This window comes from Podarcis muralis, chromosome 2 (assembly GCF_964188315.1).
Source record: "Podarcis muralis chromosome 2, rPodMur119.hap1.1, whole genome shotgun sequence".
NCBI classification, from domain to species: Eukaryota; Metazoa; Chordata; class Lepidosauria; order Squamata; family Lacertidae; genus Podarcis; species Podarcis muralis.
This window is the reverse complement of record NC_135656.1, coordinates 18,511,543-18,525,428: the sequence shown is the minus strand read 5'-3', so window position 1 is coordinate 18,525,428 and position 13,886 is coordinate 18,511,543. Positions and strand designations below refer to the sequence as shown.

The following is a 13,886-nucleotide window of genomic DNA, read 5'->3' as shown; positions in this document are numbered from 1 at the left end:
GCAACTACTCTATTCCAAACTTAAAAATGGAAAGGGTAATGCTGGTGGTCAACAAAAGAGGTTTAAAGGCTCTCTCAAGGCAAATCTAAAAAAAAAAAAAATGTAGCATAAACACCGACAACTAGGAAACACTGGCCTGTGAGTGCTCCAATTGGAGAACAGCCTCTACCAATGGTGTCATGGGCTTTGAAGATGCTCAAACTCAGGGTGAAATGGAGAAACGTGCTAAGAGGAAGGCACGCATGGCAAACCCTCCCTGTCATAAACTCCCGCCCAGAAACCTATGTCCCCACTGTGGAAGGACGTGTGGATCCAGAACTGGCCTCCACAGTCACTTACAGACTCACTGTTAAGACCGTGTTCATGGAAGACAATTTTACTTGGCTATGAGTGATCACCGAGGAAGAAGAAGAAGGAGGAGGAGGCCCCTGATGGAACCCAGGTGGGGCATTGGAAGATGAACAAAGACTTATCTCCAGATGCCATTGTTTGTCTTCTTCATAATATTGGCTCAGCCCTCCCCCCGCAAGCCCTGAAGGTGGAAAGCAGAGGTTAATCTGTTGGACAATCTCCAGCGGTGAAGAACAATTGACCTCTGTCCATAAAGACTAGTGCTCAGAAACCCCAGACAAGGATCCAGATGACATTCACCTAAACATGACCCAGAAAATGAGCACCGCCTTCCCCCGAAGTTCATGTTTGGTGTGTCAGGAAAATTGTTGCTGTTGTTTAGTAAAATGTTCTGCTCAAACAGGTTCCTCCCTGGGCTGTGATCCAGAGAAATCCAATGTGTCCCCTTCTGTGTTTAGCAGACTCTTTTTTATGAGGATCAAGAGTATCATACTTACAGAGAGCGTCAGACGAATCTCAACATGGTTGCAGTTTTTGGAAAGCTTTTTCCTTAGTGCTCTGATCGCATTCTTGGGTCTGCAATTAAAAGAAAGGAAACCAGATAAAAGCAATGACTTAACACGCCGTTTGCCCTGTGACACCAGCCAGAGAGATAAAGACTGCAGCCACTGTTTGCGTGGAAGAAAATCCAGATAAAACTGAAATAATGCACTGTATTTCAGCAGCGGCAAGATTATTGTCTTCGTGACAGGTGGGCTGTGTGTAGAGATACCCTGCAAAGTGTGAACAGATGGATGTTCAGAATCTGAAAGTCATGGTCACCCAGGATTTAGGGCGGTAGGCAGGTTTTTCTCACATTTCCTAGAGAATAAAAAGGTAAAGGTAAAGGGACCCCTGACCATTAGGTCCAGTCGTAGCCGACTCTGTGGTTGCGGCGCTCATCTTGCTTTATTGGCCTAGGGAGCCGGCATACAGCTTCCGGGTCATGTGGCCGGCATGACTAAGCCACTTCTGGCAAACCAGAGCAGCGCACGGAAACACTGTTTACCTTTCCGCCGGAATGGTACCTATTTACTTCCACTTTGATGTGCTTTCGAACTGCTAGGTTGGCAGGAGCTGGGACAGAGCTACAGGAGCTCACCCCGTCACGGGGATTTGAACCGCCAACCTTCTGATTGGCAAGTCCTAGGCTCTGTGGCTTAACCCACAGCACCACCCGCGTCCCTAGAGGGTACCCAGTTGCAATGCTTTATTTTTCTCTAGAAACACGAAAAACCACCATGGGGTCTGGTTGGATTATGGGCAGGGTAGACATAAAACCAAGTACAGTGGTACCTCAGGTTACGGACGCTTCAGGTTACGTGTTTTCGGGTTGCACACCGCGCTGAACCCGAAAGTACCAGAACGGGTTTTGGCAATTGCGCTTTGCACATGCTCAGAAGTGCCAAATCGCAACCTGCACGTGTGCAGATGCGGTGCTGCGGGTTGTTAACATGCCTCCCGCACGGATCATGTTCGCAACCCGAGGCTTCACCGTAATTAATTAATTAATTAACTCCATCCCACTTATATGGGAGAAAGTAAACCCCCACTTATATGGGAGACACATTTCAGTGGGAACTCCCTCTGTTCCACGTGTCTTCCAGTGTCCCCCAGTCTTGGTCAATAGATTCTGCTCCTATCCTCATACCCTGACTGCTTCAACTGCATAATCAATGGACATGCTATCTCTTGGTCATGCCTGAGTATGACCGAATGCTGGAACCTGGGGAGATACTATTATTATTACAGTGGTGCCCCGCAAGACGAAATTAATTCGTTCCGCAATTTTTGTCGTCTAGCGAATTTTTCGTCTTGCGAAGCACGAAATCCCATAGGAATGCATTGAAAATCAATTAATGCGTTCCTATGGTCAAAAAAAGTCCAAACAAAGCCAAATTTGGTACAACAACAGTTTATTAACTGCTCTTTAAAGTCACACATACTGTAAAGAGCAGTTCAAAAATTGAAGGGAAAATAAATTAACTTTATAAACAAAACATGTCTTTGTTTTTAGACAAAGAAAACAAAGTCGTGAGACGTTTTCGTCTTGCGAAGCAAGCCCATAGGGGAAATTCGTCTTGCGAGGCAAATCGAAAACGGAAAAACCTTTCGTCTAGCGAGTTTTTTGTCTTGCGAGGCATTCGTCTTGCGAGGTACCACTGTATTCAGTTTATTATCCACCCTTCACCAGCAGGTCCCAAGGCAAATTACAAGAAGTTTAAATTTGGTATTAAAATCAGTAAAAACAAATTACAGTCACTGAATCCTGAAAGCACCAATCTCACCTTTCATGTGGCCCCAAACACACAAAGCAGCAGCCCATACTATTTCTGCAGCTGATAAACCAACCACAGAGATTTGTTCATTTATTTAAAAGCATTTTTAGCCTGCCCGCCATCCACAGATCTCAGAGCGGGTTACAAAACTTTCAAACAAGAATTCTCTTTGTATCGTCCAATGCGAAGCTTCCCCCGACCCCGAACTGAATTCCCCCCCCCCAAACATTCCTCTCTTTCTTCCCCATCTAGCACTTCAATGTGCTCCATTTATAAGCAAAATTTAGCAGCAGCAGCAGCTTAGTATTTAAATATTGCACAGTGGAGCCAGAGACTCAAAGGAGATTGTTTTATTGCCGCCGCCTCTGTTTTCACGTCAGATCCTCAAACCTTTTCTTAAAAGGAGAAGATGAGGACACTGCCTAAATAGTCTCACCCATTATCTGAGCCCAAACACTAATAGCACTAGATTACCCTATCAAAAATCCTGTGGCAAATTGTGTAAGACTAAGGGTGTTCACATCAGCTTCTTGGCTCTCTTCCAGTCTAATTATAGGAGGCTTCAAAACAATCTAGATATTTTTTTCCTCACATGCTAGCAGATAAACAAGCACACTCCACCTCATAGGTGGATACACTATTGAGTGATGGGTTGGGCTATTGCTTTCCACCATATTTATAAATCCATGGGAGCGAGTGGCGCTGTGGTCTAAATCACTGAGCCTCTTGTGCTTGCTGATCGGAAAGTCGGCAGTTTGAATCCCCGTGACAGAGTGAGCTCCCGTTGCTCGGTCCCAGCTCCTGCCAACCTAGCAGTTCGAAAGCACACCAATGCAAGCAGATAAATAGGTACCACTGTAGTGGGAAGGTAAATGGCATTTCCATGCACTTGGCTTTTGTCACAGTGTCCCGTTGCACCAGAAGCGGTTTCGTCATGCTGGCCACATGACCCGGAAAGCTGTCTGTGGACAAATGCCAGCTCCCTTGGCCTGAAAAGCAAGATGAGCGCCACAACCCCATAGTCACCTTTGACTGGACTTAACCGTCCAGGGGTCCTTTACCTTTACCTTATTTATAAATCCATGCTATGGGAGTGAGGCGAAGGAGGAAAAGTAAGGAGAAACCTTTGCTCCTCCCTCGTGAGAATTTTACAATAAACGCAGGGGATACATTTTCCATACAGATGAACACAATACGTGCATTTCTAACACTAGCAGTGCTCTTAGTTTTTTCCACTATGTTGCGTTACAGGAGCAAATATTGGGTCAAAGGAGTGCACTGCAAACGTGGCCACTGCTCAGAAATTATGAAAGTTGTAGTCCAGCGACACCTTGATGGCTCCAGGCACCCCATCCCTGTCTTAAGATGTTACAAGGGCTGAGTTTTCTCTAGGAAGAAAGCCTGTTGCTTTTAGCTCATGCTAACTGAGCACAACCGACTGCCACCGATGACTCTTCTCTTTACAGTGGATGTCTTTGTTGCTCATCCAAATTAAATGTTAGGATCAAGGAACGCACACAGTCATCATCATTACACTGTAAGTGACCAGCCTTTGGCTACGTCGTTTCTTCATTCCAGTAGCGAGATGCTTTCTGCTGTTCCGAGAAAACAGCACAGCACTTCGTTTGCAACCAATCAGCTTAAGTGGAGATCACCTATCCACGTCTGAATATTGTTTCTGAAGATACGGTCAGTGACTAATTTGAATAAGGTCCTATTTGGAACTGGGGAAGAGCTGGGGGGCTCAAGGTGTTGGATCATTCATGTTGTGAGTCACAAGCAAAGGGCTGATTAACCCTTTCTCTGCTTCCACCGGCTTGCCCCATGTGAATATTGCAACTGTGATGACCCCTTCCTTTATCACACAGCACAGCTGCTCATAGAGATGTGAAGGCAGGGGGGGGGGGAGAGAATCAGGAAAAAACACAGTCTTCCACTCCACCCCCAGACAAAGAAACTGAACTTTTAGAAATCTTTTCTTTTTTTAAAAAAAGGCACTTACATGCTCCCTTTTCAGAATAAGGATCCCATGGATTTTAGCAGAACCAATGGGCCTCCCATTATTGCAGTCTTGATCCCATCTCTAAATTCTGTAGTTTCTCTACTTGATTGCATTAAGTTTCAAGAGCACCTCCCAATTTGACGTTAGAAGTTGCTGGCAGATAGACCCATTCAGGTGAGAGAAACAAGGTAAAGGTAAAGGTACCCCTGCCCGTATGGGCCAGTCTTGCCAGACTCTAGGGTTGTGCGCCCATCTCACTCTATAGGCCGGGGGCCAGAGCTGTCCGCAGACACTTCTGGGTCACGTGGCCAGCATGACAAGCTGCATCTGGCGAGCCAGCACAGCACACGGAACGCCGTTTACCTTCCCGCTAGTAAGCGGTCCCTATTTATCTACTTGCACCCAGGGGTGCTTTCGAACTGCTAGGTTGGCAGGCGCTGGGACCGAGCAACGGGAGCGCACCCTGCCGCGGGGATTCGAACCGCCGACCTTTCGATCGGCAAGTCCTAGGCGCTGAGGCTTTAACCCACAGCGCCACCCGCGAGAGAAACAAAGGTAAAGGTAAAAGACCCCTGGACGGTTAAGTCCAGTCAAAGGCAACTATGGGGTTGTGGCACTCATCTCACTTTCAACCAAGGTCCTAACATTACCTACTGCACACAGTCATGAACCAGACATTCTAGGGTTGCTTCATGGGTCATGTTTTAAAGCTGCATATGCAGTACAGTTGCCAACTTTTAAACCAGCCTTTGTAGCTGTGCCTTTAATAGGAATTCACAGGCAAAGCTTTTGACAGCATGGCGATAAATACGCCCCCTGTGTAACTGCTGTTGTTCACGCTTCAGTTAAAGGCACAGCTATAGGGACTGTTTGAAAGTCAGCAACTCTAAAAACCGCTACGCTCAAACAGCATATAAATTTCATTAAACAAACAAACATGCATCGTTAAACATGAACTTGAGATGTCAAAGTATCAACAAATACGTATTGAAATCACATGTGGCTTTCTAGATGAGCGAATTGTAAAATTACACATGCACAACAGAGGACAAAGGGTTTATACCGGGGTAGGGAGTGCCTTTATCGTCATACAAACAGGATTAGACTTTTAACACGGAAGGCCAATATGTCTTATCAGCAAGACCAAATTCCATGAGAATTCTGCAGAACATGAACCAGCTTACCCTTCCTCAGTTGTGTTGATAATATCACAGATGTGCATGAACTGACCCCACTCTTCTGTCTGCAGTGCTCCAAAAGTAGCCTTTTCTGCAAAGAGAAAGATTTACTTCCAGTAAAGAGTAATAATAATAGTAATAATAATTTTATTATTTATACCTCTTCCCATCCAAAATAGCTAGGCAGACACTACAGTGGTACCCCAGGTTACATACGCTTCAGGTTACATAGACTTCAGGTTACAGACTCCGCTAACCCAAAAATATTACCTCGGGTTAAGTACTTTGCTTCAGGATGAGAACAGAAATCGTGCTCCGGCGGCGCAACAGCAGCAGGAGGCCCCATTAGCTAAAGTGGTGCTTCAGGTTAAGAACAGTTTCAGGTTAAGTACAGACCTCTGGAACGAATTAAGTACTTAACCTGAGGTACCACTGTATACAGACACCTAACAAACAGGAAATATAACTTTGGTTGTTTCAAATGACTGGCATAAAGAGTTTGGATTTAAAATGGCCATTCCCTCTGAAGTACCCTGAGTCTTAAATCTCCTTCCTTTATAAAAAAAGAAAAGAAACAAGAAACCAGTTAGCCAATGTCAGGAAACACCTAGGATATCCAGTTCCAGCATTCTGATTCTATGAAATGCTTTGAAAGTGGCTTACTGGATATCAGCAAACAAAGACTTAGGGCTAGAACAATCTTCCCCAACCTGGTGCCCTCCAGGTATTTTGGGTACCACTCAGCTTACTGGCTGCAGCTGACAGGGGCTGTGGTAGTCAAAAACATCTACAGTGGTACCTCGGGTTACAAACGCTTCGGGTTACAGACTCTGCTAACCCGGAAGTAGTACCTCAGGTTAAGAACTTTACCTCAGGATGAGAACAGAAATCGCGTGGCGGCAGCGGGAGGCCCCATTAGCTAAAGTGGTACTTCAGGTTAAGAACAGTTTTGGGTTAAGAACGGACCTCGAGAACGAATTAAGTTCTTAACCAGACGTACTACTGTAGAGGGCATCAGTTTGTGGAAGGCTGAGGTGACCTGTTGCAATGGAGTACCAGACTTCTGCAACTTTATTAATAACTGTTAGGCAAGGTAGGAATGTTAGCAAGTGATGTTTATCCTGCAAAGGTGACATTAGCTGCCCTCGCTGAAACTTCCTCCTCTGCCTAAGGGCACTGAAACTCTGTCCACCTTTGCCTCTGTTAATACAGGGATGGGGAACCAGTCACAGATGACCTCTAAATGTCACTGGACTTCAACACACACCAGCCTTTACTAGGGCTGGGCGAGATCTGTTTTTCAGCATTTGATCAATGGTGGAGCAACAGGCTGCAGCCCCCGGAGTGGAGAACAGGCGTGGGCGTGGCTGACACGCATCCCGGGGGTGTGGCGCATCACCTGTGGGGGTGTGGCAAGTGTCCCGGGTTGCGCATCCCGAGGGGGTGGCCGCGATGGCACCCTTTCCCCACATGGTACCTGGGGCGCTGTGCTCCCCCGCCCCCCTTCGTATGCCAGAGATTGTGATGCAGCAGTCTTTACCTTTTATAAAGGTAAAGGTAAAGAGACCCCTGACCATTAGGTCGAGTCATGGCCGACTCTGGGGTTGTGGTGCTCATCTCGCTTTATTGGCCGAGGGAGCCAGCATGCAGCTTCCGGGCCATGTGGCCAGCATGACTAAGCCGCTTCTGGCGAACCAGAGCAGCACACGGAAATGCCGTTTACCTTCCCGCTGGAGCGGTACCTATTTATCTACTTGCACTTTGACATGCTTTCGAACTGCTAGGTTGGCAGGAGTTACCTTTTATATCAACAGCTAAATACAGTGGTACCTCGGAAGTCAAACGGAATCCGTTCCAGAATTCCATTCGACTTTCAAAACGTTCGGAAACCAAGGTGCAGCTTCCGATTGGTTGCAGGTAGCTCCTGCAGCCAATCGGAAGCCACGGAAGCTGCATCGGACCTTTGGGTTCCACAGAACATTCGCAAACTGGAACACTCACTTCCGGGTTTGCAGCGTTCAGGAGCCAAAACATTTGAGCTGCAAGGTGTTCAGGATCCAAGGTACAACTGTACCACAACATGCTGATGTTTCACAATGTCTGTATCTTGCCAGCTTCTTCCTCCCCACCTTAGAAGCAGCCGAGATACATTGCCCAGCCCTACAAGCAAGCCCGTAGGCGGGAGGGGCACTGGGGCTTCGTTGAACTGCTCAGCTGGGAGAAGGAAGGCCTCTCACTCCTCAGCTAAGCGAGCACTAATACCGCTCCAGCTTGCACATCCCTTATATAATTCTGTGGTACCTCGGGTTAAGAAGTTAATTCGTTCTGGAGGTCCGTTCTTAACCTGAAACCGTTCTTAACCTGAGGTACCACTTTAGCTGGGGACGCGGGTGGCGCTGTGGGTAAAAGCCTCAGCGCCTAGGGCTTGCCGATCGAAAGGTCGGCGGTTCGAATCCCCGTGGCGGGGTGCGCTCTCGTTGCTCGGTCCCAGCGCCTGCCAACCTAGCAGTTCGAAATCACCCCCGGGTGCAAGTAGATAAATAGGGACCGCTTACTAGCGGGAAGGTAAACGGCGTTTCCGTGTGCAGCTCTGGCTCGCCAGAGCAGCGATGTCACGCTGGCCACATGACCCGGAAAGTGTCTCCGGAAAGCGCTGGCCCCCGGCCTCTTGAGTGAGATGGGCGCACAACCCCAGAGTCTGGTAAGACTGGCCCGTACCGGCAGGGGTACCTTTACCTTTACCTTTTACCACTTTAGCTAATGGGGCCTCTCACTGCCACTGCCTCCTGCTGCCGCCGCGCCGCCACTGCATCATTTCTGTTCTCATCCTGAAGCAAAGTTATTAACCCGAGGTACTATTTCTGGGTTAGCGGAGTCTGTAACCTGAAGCGTCTATAACCTGAAGCATCTGTAACCCGAGGTACCACTGTACAAGGGGAAAACTCACTCTTTTTTTCTGGGGAGAATGGACTGAAACTGACTAGCATCACTTAAAGTGACTCCTTTAGCAAGTCTCCAACCACTCCCGTCATCCTCACAATCCAGAGCAGCTAAAGGAATGCATTTCCCTCCACCCCCAACTCGACACATGTGTCTGAGTGAAGCGGGGAATTCCAACATGCAAAACATTCATTATTTTCATCACGGCAGGAGGGAATGTGGGCTGCAGTCGCTCCAAATGAAGGGAAGAGAGGCGCACAGGCTTGGGAAAGGGGGAATTGACGGATGGATTCCGAGCTCTTAACTGGAAGTCAACAGTGTTAAGGAAGCAGAGCCGGCCCACCCGTAAGGCAAGGTGAGACTACTGCCTCAGGAGGCAGAATCCACAGGGACAGCAGATCCGGCCTCCAAAGAATGCATCACCCGCTGACCCACTGCTGCAGCGGTGTGCTCCTTGGAGGCTGGAGTTGATGTCTCCTGGGGGCAGCCCCCGCAACTCTGCCTCTCCAGCAGCCTCTTGGAGAAGAGGAGGCATTCCTGATGTAGAACTTTTATTCCTCCCTTGTTCCTGAGGGAGAGCAGGTGAGAGGGGTTCCTAAGCAGTGTTAGGAACTCAGATATACAGTGGTACCTCTGGTTATGAACTTAATCTGTTCCGGAGGTCCGTTCTTAACCTGAAACCGTTCTTAACCTGAGGTACCACTTTACCTAATGGGGCCTCCCGCTGCCGCTGCACGATTTCTGTTCTAATCCTGAGGTAAAGTTCTTAACCCGAGGTACAGTACAGTCATACCTCATGTTATGTTTGCTTCATGTTATATTTTTTAAGGTTGCGTCCCGCAGTGACCCGGAAATACTGGAAAGGGTTACTTCCGGGTTTCGCAGCTTGCGCATGCACAGAAGCAGTAAATCACGCTTCACGCATGCGCACAAGCGCCAAATCGTGCTGCGCACCTGCACAGATACAGCACTTCAGGTTGCGGGCTTTTCATGTTGCAAATGGGCCTCCGGAACAGATCCCGTTCGCAACCAGAGGTACCACTGTATTACTTCCAGGTTAGCGGAGTCTGTAACCCGAAATGTTTGTAACTCGAGGTACCACTGTATAAGCTAATTGCCAAATGGCAGCTTAAACCTTAGGTTATGGTCACCACAACAGTCTAGGTGCCATCCCCCCTCCCCAATGAGAGCTATTATTGTTATCACTATTATTGTTCATTTCATTTCTACAATATACCACTTTATATAGTAAAGAAAAAAAAATCTCAAAGCGGTTCACAACGCATCAAAACATCAAATAAAGCAATCCAGAATAAGACAAACTCAAGCTTCAAGGAAAATATTTCAGATCCTTCTCTAAGTGACATTTTGCTTTCCCCATATTTATCTGCCTACTTAATTGATATAGCAGAAGAACTCAAGGAAGGCAGCATGGTGCAGTGGTTAGAGTGTTGGACTAAGACCTGGGAGATCAGGGTTCAAATCCACACTCCATCACGAAGCTCACTGGGTGACTTTGGGCCAGTCACCGCCCCTTCACCTACCTCGCAGGGTCGTTGTAGAGGTTAACTGAGGAGGGGCCAGCCAGATGGGGATGTCTGTCGCCAACTTAATGTGGTAGCAAATGGACCCACACCAGTCACAAAACGCGCCTGGCACCCGGCTAATTTTGAACACTGGTTCAAAGGAAAGGCACACATGTCTAACAATGGCAGGGAATTTGCCACATTTTCCAGCCTCCACACTTGTCACATAGAGTGGCTAAGAAAAGCATGAGTAAAAAAGCGTCCCATGGCTGGGGACTGCAGTCTGCAGGTATCAAAAAAGGTGAAACACTTTACTACTTGCCCTGGCACTTCAGACTGTAGGGGGTTGTTGGGATCAGGTCCCATTCTGCTTTTCGCTTTATTGTGTTCTGATGCAGTAAAGCTCGCCTGTCAACTTTACACAGCATTTATACGTTGTGTGAATGCAGTGCACACACCAGCTTGGCTTCTATTGATGACGGATTGTTAAGAAATATTCTGAACAAACAGCAACCTGGGTGGTGTTTTGTTTCGCTGGAGCCAAACAAGGAGACCTTCTGATCCTCTGTGGCTGACTAAAGCTCAGTGATGTCTGACCTCCAAAACAGAGATAAGGCTATCAAAGATTTCTCTTTCTTTCCTGGTGAGGCTTTTCTGCCTTCCCTGATCAGAATTTCAGCAGGCGAATCTTATCCTGGCATCAAGATACAGTGTTCATCAATAACAACACATGCATTTTAATCAGTATTTTTTAGCTTATAGTTGGTTTTAATTGCGTTTGAATGTTTCAAATATCAGTTTTTGCTGATAATGTCATGGTTCTGTTCTTTTCTGTAAATCACTTTAAGGTGGGTTGCTCTTGTTTTTCCTTTACAGTTGAGCGGCATATAAATTTTCGGAAAAATAATCGCAATAAATAAAATGCAGCTGGTTGATATTTGCTCATGGGACAGCTCCCACAGTGGGTGGGTGGAGACTAGTTAGCACGGCAACAGCAAACAAATTGGTTAGGGACCTGGAATTGGAACCCCCTAGAGGGGCAAGAGTAGCTGGTGTAGCTCTTGGGTTTCTATGGGCCTGGAGGAGCTGAAAAACCACAGTACTGTAGTTGAGTGTATCACCCAGTACAGCAGTGCCATTAAAGTAGGACTTTGAGGCAGGAGTCCAGGAGACCAGCTCAGCAAAATGAGCAGAAGACATCACCACCCAATAAAAAATACAACAAAGTTGGCCTATCAGATTTGAAGCAGAATCCGAAGGAAACGCCAAAAGCCATCTAGCCAGGCAGGTAATACACAATTCCATCTACAGGAGGGGGGCATGGGTGTAGCCAAGGGGGGCAATTGCCCCCCCATCAATAAAAATACTTAACTGAGGTCCGGAACCTCTAAAATAAAGCCTGCCCCCCAACATAAATCCTGGTTAAGCCCACTAGGAGGGGGTGCAAAAACATTAAACACAGAGCTGAATATCCCCTTACCTGCCCCGCTGACCCAGAAGCCTGTTAGGTTTCCAGAACTCGGAAGGGCAGCAGAAACTATCCTTTCCCTCTCCGCCTACATCCATATGGGAACGCTGTCTCGCCCCGAGCCACACCACTGGCAAGGCTAGCTTAGTACTGCAGGCACTGGCAGGTAGCGTCTCCCCAACGGCTCCAGACCTGGAGACGCCGCCTGAGCCCTTCGGAGCGCAAAGGCTGCCTCCGCTACCGCGCCGCTGCCCGCCCTCCCTGTCTGAAAATGGGACGGTGCCTTGGGAAAGTTTGGCGCTCCGTTCAGTACAGGGGCAGCCACCTACAGGCTGGCAAGAAGGGGAGGCAAGAGATGCCGCTTCTTACCGATCAGATGCCCAACGGCTGTGCCGAAGGGATCCTTCTGACTCTTGCCAAAAGCCATGCTCGAGTCCCGGGTCTCCAGGCGCGCCAAGCAAGAATCCGCGCTCGCTCTCCCCACCAGCCGGCCGGCGAGCTCCCCGCTTTGTGGCGCTCCAGCCAGCCAGCACGCCGGAGGGACGCCCTTCCCCGGCCAGGGGAGGAGGGGCCCGGCAGCCTCCAGGTGCTCGCCCCGCGCCGTCCCACGGGCTCCTTGTCGGGGATGACGCGCCGCGCGGGGAGGGAATAGCCTTGGAAGCGAAAGTGCCGTCGCGCAAAGGCGCAAAGGGGAAGGTCGCCAGCCTGCGCTCCTCTTGGGCGGAGTCTCCTTCAGACGCGCATCTCCAGTCCTTTCCCGAAGGCACCCTCGGATCCGGAGCAAACCTCCGCGCAAATGCGCCAAGCTTTTCGGAGGGGATTCGTCTAGGGGCAGGGGTGGGACTTCCTGCGGCTCCCACCCCTCTTTTAACGCAATTTTCCGGGAAAGGAGTGCCGCTGCATGCTTTCCAAGCGGCGGCCAAAGTTTCCCGGACGGCTTCCAAGTTAGCTCTGGTTTGATGGATTCCTGGCATTTGAACTCACGGCGCCGTACGGGGCAGGCTTGAGCTTGCATGTTGGAAGCGCATCACGTATGTTATGGTTTAACATTGGTGTAGCGGGCGGGGGGGGGGAGCAGGTGTCCCCCACCCCAAATCAGGTAAATAAATAAAAATACGTAACTAAAAGTAGAAATTGTAGAAAGGGTGTTGACAGATTTTTCCGAGCACTTGGGGTCAAAAGAAAGAAAGTAATTTTAAACAACTGTTGTTGTTTCATTCCGAATCTTTTAGACGTGTCCTGCCCCCCCCCCCCCAATAAACCGTGGTTACTCGCAACATAATTCCTGGCTACGCTCATGATGTTATATCTCGGTAATCATCCAACATCAAAAACACATATTGGGAATGTGAAAATTCACAGGTTAGGACGGGGTGAATCCAGCTTTGGGGGAAATCTCTGAATTCTTCCCTCCTCTGGGTTTCACCTTTTTAAAAATATATAATTCTTAATTAAATTTTCTGTTTTACAATTTAAAATACCCATTTAAACATCCTTAGAATATCAATGATTTCCCTTCTCTTTCCATGGTTCATTTTGCATATCATAAATCCCTGCATATTTTACAAAAATTAAACCACTCAGTATTCCATTATTACATCCATCACAACTTATTTACACTGTTGAATTTATCTTAATGCTGCCATCGTTTTCAAGTGCACACAAGTTCCACCCCATGTATTCAATAAACATTTTCCAATCTTCTCTAAATGTATGTTTTTCTTGTTCTCTTATTCTATATGTTAAGTCTGCAAGCTGCGCATATTCACTTCCTCCTAATGAAATTCACTTTTAGAAGACTTTCCAGATGGCAACAGCATGTGTCTTGGCCTTCCCTTGAAGCTTGTAGATCTCTGCTCACGCGAGTTGCTTAGAACTGTTTTTCTGCTGGCTCTGTAGGGGAGTGTTACACACAAGATTGTGTCAAGTTCAAGGTCAAGGGGATGGGGGAATGAATGGCCCTGTCCGAACAGCCGAAGGGTGAACTGGATATTTCAATATCTCCAGTAAGGTGATCTCACAACCACACTGTCACTGTGACACACTGTTAAAGCATCCTGTCTTGTCAAGAAAACACAGGCTTGCAGACTATTGAACCTTTAT

At 47.8% G+C, this 13,886-nt stretch overlaps 1 protein-coding gene across 1 annotated transcript in view; it reads right to left on the bottom strand.

Moving 5' to 3' along the window:
* Positions 1–12,742, bottom strand: part of TOM1L1 (target of myb1 like 1 membrane trafficking protein) — a 52,812-nt gene extending 40,070 nt beyond the window's left edge. Inside the window, exons 1-3 of the mRNA XM_028711172.2 lie at positions 12,153–12,742; positions 5,856–5,940; positions 849–927 (exon numbers count right to left, since the gene is read on the bottom strand). Coding sequence (XP_028567005.2) covers positions 849–927; positions 5,856–5,940; positions 12,153–12,210 — 222 coding nt within the window. The 5' untranslated portion in view covers positions 12,211–12,742. The remainder of the gene's footprint in view (positions 1–848; positions 928–5,855; positions 5,941–12,152) is intronic.
* Between the last annotated feature and the right edge of the window lie 1,144 nt (positions 12,743–13,886).